This window comes from Astyanax mexicanus, chromosome 16, assembly GCF_023375975.1.
Source record: "Astyanax mexicanus isolate ESR-SI-001 chromosome 16, AstMex3_surface, whole genome shotgun sequence".
NCBI classification, from domain to species: domain Eukaryota; kingdom Metazoa; phylum Chordata; class Actinopteri; order Characiformes; family Acestrorhamphidae; genus Astyanax; species Astyanax mexicanus.
Genome location: NC_064423.1, coordinates 8,614,834 through 8,621,555, shown reverse-complemented (window position 1 = coordinate 8,621,555; position 6,722 = coordinate 8,614,834). Strand labels below are relative to the sequence as shown.

The window sequence follows — 6,722 nt, the reverse complement described above, 5'->3', positions numbered from 1 at the left end:
TTAATCAAGCATTGCATTAGTTAAAACAGCTTTTAAAATCAGCATTAAAATGCACCTTGCTTTGTGTAAGGGTGTTAGACAGTTCAAAAGGACATCCTGTGTAAGCATGACAACAGCACCCTACCCTTGCAGCAACACAACCACAAACTTGGCGCACAGACAATTCTCCGAATTTAATTCGCAAAACACATATATTCAAAACAATCCTCGAATTCGACTCTATTAATGTCATTACAAAATTTACAGCAAAAGTTGCTGTTTAGTTGCTGTGGGATAGGGTTGTATAAAATAATCCTGTGTGCCTGTAAAAGATTAGAATGCTACTGATCACGGAGATGCTTGTTCATTCTTGCGTGGGCGGGTGACAATCTCCAAAGACCTTTGTTGAATATATTGACTAAAATGTATTTCAGGTGTCCAACTGACTTCCTCCGCAGATTCAAAAGAACATGCGAAATTTGGTAGGTAGACCAATCTCAACATTAACCAGAAATACACTTTTAAAACACTGCTATTATTACATACTGCTCTGTGTAGATCAAACTTAACACAACATACAATTTGTGTTGCAGCAAAATTGTCTACATTTTATAAAACACTCTGTAGGATTACATTTTCAAAGATTATGATGTGGCAGGTGGGTTTTTGCTATGTCTACAGTTCTGCCTGGTTAAGTTATATATAAATATATATTTATATTTTTATTTTATTTTTATTATTATTAATATTATTTTATTATATTTTAAGGGGCACAAGAGAAAGAAAGTGGGAAGTAGTAAGTGTTAGTTATAAGATTTAGGGCACCGTTGTACACACTGTCACAATGTTCACACCCTGTCAACAGTCTATTTTCACACCTTTTAGGAATATATCTACACTTATAGGCGTGGAAATCTGGAAATTAGGTTTGTTTGGTTAAATTTCTGGCATGTTTCTATTTTAGCTGCGACGAACACAGGTGCTTAACCCTAACAACTGTCACCCATACATACCTTTCTTCTTAGCTACGCAGGTGCACCATGTGTGAGGCACATGCTTAGTAAGAATTAGATAGAAGAAGAATAAAATAAAATAGAATAAAATAACATTGCTGTTTCCAAAGTTCAGATACCAGTGGCGCTGTTAAGAGACCAATGTGCTTAAGTCAGAGTGCAACTGGCTTTGAAAGTGAATGGCAAGTAAAACGCTAATTGGTTTATTTCCCACTACGCCCAAAACACACCCATGATTAAATAAAAGAATTATAAAATAAAAATAAAATAATAATACTATATTAAAGCCCAGTCATGCAAAAAATAAAAAGTAGAAGTAAAAAAATAAATAAAAATGTTACAAAGGACTCCAGACTAACTTTTTTCCCAACTGTCCTAAATCTTGTCAGCCGCCCCAAACTTAAATTTTTCGTCCTATTTTTTTTTTCATTACTGTTGTATTTATTTGTGCATTTTACTACAGACATAACGTCTGACTTAATTAAACAGCCACTTTTAATACATATGGCTGCTCCTCTGTATTCTAATCTTTCCAATGAGACAACAAGACAGTACACAGTGATAGTGATCAACCAGTTTATTTTAAATTACTGTGGTTTACTAATTGTTTTGGTAAAGTGTCTTATCTATCTATTTTCTGATAATTAAGTCAGATTTCTTCATATATTGTGAAATTTTTTTGGGACAAATTAAACCGAATAGTAATCAAAGCCTTCATTTAAACCTTAGTGTTTAATATTATATATACTCCTAACAGTACAGAAACTTACAAACCTATATTAAAGCTGTCATGCAAAAAATAAAAATACCCTGATATAACGTGAAACGTGATTCTAACCGTTAGAATACAGTGATATGCACTTTTTGGCCATACCGCCCAGCACTACGCCTGGGTTAAGCAGAAATAAATCTGACCAACTTCTGAAACTGGGCAAACGCTGTGTATACATTGGCAAAAAAGGAAAATACTTCACCTGACCCTGTAAAAAGAGAGAATTTTTAGTCCAAACTTGGCAAAATTATTAATTTGGTATTAAAAAATGTGTCTCCTTACTTTGTATAATCTGTATACTTTGTAAGTGTTGGAGTTCAGACCACATACTGTCCATCTGGGTACATAGAGTTACAGTCACAATATTTTGTTGTTCAGGTAAACTGTTTAGCATTTTCTGATTTGAGTAATGAGAAACAAAATTTGGATTACCTGGCTGATTGCACGGCAGGCAAGTGTGGCAGGATGTTACATCTGAACATTTTGGGCTGGAACATCAATGTGCAAGAAATGTTCATAATGACTTCTATCAAGGAACTGTTTTCTTAACCAATTCTTAGCCATGATCTTACTTATCTTGTACACAATGTCATCTACAGTTAAGTTCTACAGTTTCATTGATCTAAAATACGTTCTATCCAGTAAATGCAACCTGTTATGTTGTTTCAGGGTTTAATCTCTTGGCGATTCAGCTGCATCTTTACAACAGGTCATGATGAAGTCACCATGCGATCCTAGGCTTGTACCCAAATGTTTTGCGGTTTGGATGGATATTTTGGATCTACAGCTCTGGACAAGTCTTCAGCGTACATGCACAGTATCTAGGTCTGTATAACACATTCAGTTCTTTTACTAAGTGCTTTTCCCACTAATGCATTTAGTTTCCATTCAGGTATGAGCTGATAAGTCACAAGCAAATGTGATGCACAAAAGCATAAGCTACAGCCTGCCAGCCAGTTTTTTTTGTGGCTAGACTTTTCTTTGATGCATCAAATGATATTTTCATGGGTTTTGCAGGATCATAAAGTCTTAACACTGTTCCTTAGTCAACACGCTTTGCGGACATTGCGGATCTCGCAAGGTCATTAAAAAATTATACTGGGTCTTCAGTCAACACACCTCTTAGGGCGTTTTCACACCTATTGTTCATTTGCTCTGGTCCAAAGCAGTTAACGAGTTTATAAAATTGGAGCGTTTACCATTTGTTTGGTTTGTTTTCACACATGGAAAAATCCAGGCCCACCAAAACACTCAAAAATGTGACATCATTTTCTCTTCTTATTGGTCAGACCTTTGCAGTTTAATGTAAATGTAAAATTTTTATAGCTGTAGTAATTAGACACTCAATTATACACTCATGACTGTACTAAAAAGGACAGCTCAAATTACATCATCAAGTTCACTGATGACACAACTGTAATGGTCATTACTAGCAAAAATGTGACCATCTATCGCACCAGGTGACCATCTATCGCAGGACATCAACGGCTCTTCACAATTTCCACAGCAGCACTGTAACCAAGAATGCCCAGCAGCACCTCTACTTCCTGCAGAAACTGAGGAAAGCACATCTCTCATCCTCACCATGGTCATTAGAGGGACTGTAGAGAGCATCTTCAGCACCTGCTTCACTGTCTGGTTTGGAAATTGCTACATCTCAGATCGCAAGACCCTACAGCAGATAGGGAGGGCAAGCAAGAAGATCATTGGAGTCTCTCTTTCCTCTATCACCGATATGTACTTTGTTTTACAAACGCTGACTTGACCTTTGACTTATTATGGCTATACTAGTGCATCACATAAATTAGAATATCATTAAAAAGTTACTTTTTTTAGTAGTTATATTATATAGATGTATTACACACAATGATCTATTTTATGCATTTTTCATTATTGTTGATGATTATCACTTACAGCCAATATAAACCGAAAATTTCAATATTATATAAGACCAATTGATACTTTTGGCAGTGTGGGCAGTGTCCTAAGTCCTGCTAAAAAATGAAATCCGCATCTCCATAAAAGTTTTAGCAGAAGGAAGCCTACAGTGCTGTAAAATTTCTTGGGAAAACACTGCACTGACTTTAGACTTGATAATAAAACACAGTGGATCAACACAAGCAGATAACATGTCTCTCCAAACCATCACTGATTGAAGAAACTTCACACTAGACCTCGAGCAGTTTGGACTGTGTGTCTCTCCACTCTTCCTCCAGACTCTGCTCCCTTGATTTACAAATGAAATGCAAAATTTACTGATGATCAGTAAAATTGGTCAGAAAATTGGTCAGGTTTGTTTTAAATTAATTTAACATTTTTGTATTTGTATTGTATAGGTTTCTAGTACTTTCTGTCTAGTACTAATATAAGGATTAATATAAAAACACATTTCCAACATATTTAAAGTGGAGAAATAATGTAAAATTTATTTAAAAACATGAAACTAACAGACATTACAATTATTATTATTAATAATCTTACTAAAGGTCAGATAATAAGTTGACAAAGTTAAACACATCAGATAGTCTTGTTAAAAATGTAAAGAGCTTTGTTTACTTGCTGTAGTTATATTTAATATTTTAGTACTTACAGTTTAAAACACTAAGAATTAAAAAAACAACAGCTTATTGTATTGTTAATACAGGAATACACATGCAAGTCCCATGCAGCTCCATCTGTTTCTCCATCAGGTCCATTTAAGCTGTTTCTGTAGATTAGGATATGGATCCTGGAAAGGCGAGTGACTCACTCTGTTGGTCTGAATTAAATTTAGGCCCACATGTAAAGTAATAACTCCTTCCTTGAAGCTTCAAAGTCACTGGTGGAGCTTATTGTATTATAAAGTCATTTTTAAAGCCGTACTCTAGGATGGGCACTGACATTTATATCACTGTTTAAAAAGGTACCTCACCCCAGTATTGTTCCTCGCGTAGCGTATTCACTCTCTCAAGCCCTGAGCTCTGAGCATTACTGCTGCTCCACTGCAGCACATATAATATTTACAGACAAGAACGCTCTAATGGTTTAATGGTCTAATGGTCCTAATACAGCATTTAAAAATAATAGAAAATATATGTATGAAATGGTTCTTGGAATTGTAGCACTACCTGGATTTCCCTTCATATAGTAGTAATAATAATCCTGTAAATAATCATTTGCTGTCAGATGACTGCTGTGAAAACCTTGATACATACTGTATATATATATATATATATATATATATATATATATATATATATATATATATATCAATTAATCGGTCTAAACATTGCATATTTCTCACAAGTTTAACAGTTTAACAGACATATATAGAGTTTTAGTCTCTTTTATAGAGCTGAATGTTAGTACAGCCTAATTAGCATAATATCTCTAATATTTCATTTATTCTCTTTAATATATTTTGATTTATTTTGAAGTACATTGTGCACTTTAGATTCAAGAGTTTTAACAAAAATATGTACACCACTACACTGACAGTTTTTCTCCCCTTCAAATATTCTGTGGATCCAGTCCCATGATTTTAAGAACAACAAGAAAGTAAAGATTTTAGATTCTGTAAGTATAGATGCCTCTCCCAGACAGCAGGGTGTATAAGGTGAAACCTACAGGATAGGCTCAGTCACAGTGTGAGTGCACAGTTCCGCAAAACTTTTTTTTTTTGTAATATATAACCATGATTATTCAATGGCAAAGTCATTTGCTTGGTAAAATGCTCAGTAAAAATAAAGGCTTTTCAAAAATGTTTTTAAAGAAAATGGCCAAAGGTTCCACCTTTTTGGTACTACATAGAACCCATTTTGGAATCAGACATGAGAAAGTACATACAGTAAAAACCTGCTTATATGATTCCTGCTTTTACATAAATATATGTATACCTGTTGTTAATATTACTATTGATTTATTGGTTTAATTAAAGTAACTAAGGTGGAGAAGAGCCGGGGAAGGATAGTTGACACAAGGCGCTACAGTGCTAACATTAACCTTAGGGAACAGCACACACTAGATCCTACGCAAAAGTCATGTTTGAGTAAGTTGTTCAAATAGTAAAGCATGAAAGTGGTCTCCATTATTCTTTATTCTGAGGTATCATATAACATTCTGTTACAGTAGTTATGATTAAACTGTGTCTTCTTCTGAAGAGGTTTGAGATGTGTAAGATTGAGTTTCTGAGAAACTTTCCTCACGCTGTGACACTGGTTGACGCTGTGGCGCTGGTTTCAGGTGTATCTTTGTAGAAAGGCCACACCATCTTACACAACCTACAACCCACAAAGGCAAGCTACCTTGAGAAAGTTGAACTAGCCCACGGCCCCACCTTCACCAAACCTTAGGATTCTGCTGTCCCTCCTAAAGGCAGGTAGTATAAAGCTCTGAACGGAGAGGAGGAAATCCTCAGTGAACCTGTGGGGCACCTGCCATCCACATAGCCATCATGGGGACATCAAGGTTAATATCAGCTCATTTGTTATTATGGATAACTGTATCTATTGGACTGACTGCAGCACAAACTGGTAAGCAGAATTCTTACTTTAAAAATCTTATTAATGATTAATCAGTTTCTGTTACTGAACAGTAAACTATTCTTGACAATACTGTGTCGTAAATAGCAATAGTATGATACTGTGCTTAATGCTGTGTTTGACATTTTAATGATAACCATACAGAGCTGCTTAATCCCAGTTTTATTTTTTTTATTTTTTTTCTATCATCCCTTTTATCATCTTTATTATCTTATTGTTTTTCTTATTATAATCTGGAAATATTATATATGTTCTATTAAACGCATTGAATAGACAATTAAAAAGAGTTTAAATGTGATATGACATCAAGATAATTCCGTGAAATTATAAAAATGTATCATTTGTTCCTCCTAATCCCCAGCATTCCCCACAACGGTCAACTTCATCCAACCACTGGCTACAACCCAAATGTTTTCAGGTGGATATTTGAGATTTTTT

At 34.8% G+C, this 6,722-nt stretch overlaps 1 protein-coding gene and 1 long non-coding RNA gene across 11 annotated transcripts in view; both read left to right on the top strand.

Moving 5' to 3' along the window:
• Nucleotides 1–361: 361 nt before the first annotated feature.
• Nucleotides 362–3,936, top strand: LOC111192496 (uncharacterized). Its single transcript, XR_002649919.2, has 3 exons — nt 362–461; nt 2,434–2,589; nt 3,225–3,936. It is a non-coding gene; the product is annotated as an uncharacterized LOC111192496 (long non-coding RNA).
• Nucleotides 3,937–6,132: 2,196 nt separating this feature from the next.
• LOC103030943 (mucin-5AC) overlaps nt 6,133–6,722 on the top strand; it is a 29,856-nt gene continuing 29,266 nt past the window's right edge. For 4 of the 10 annotated variants that reach the window (XM_049465304.1, XM_049465307.1, XM_049465303.1 and 1 more), the window contains exons 1-2: nt 6,135–6,275; nt 6,646–6,702. In XM_049465304.1, coding sequence (XP_049321261.1) covers nt 6,197–6,275; nt 6,646–6,702 — 136 coding nt within the window. In that variant the 5' untranslated portion in view covers nt 6,135–6,196. Of the gene's footprint in view, nt 6,276–6,645; nt 6,703–6,722 lie in introns of all 10 variants that reach the window. The other 6 variants (XM_049465308.1, XM_049465302.1, XM_049465305.1 and 3 more) reach the window with 2 other exon arrangements.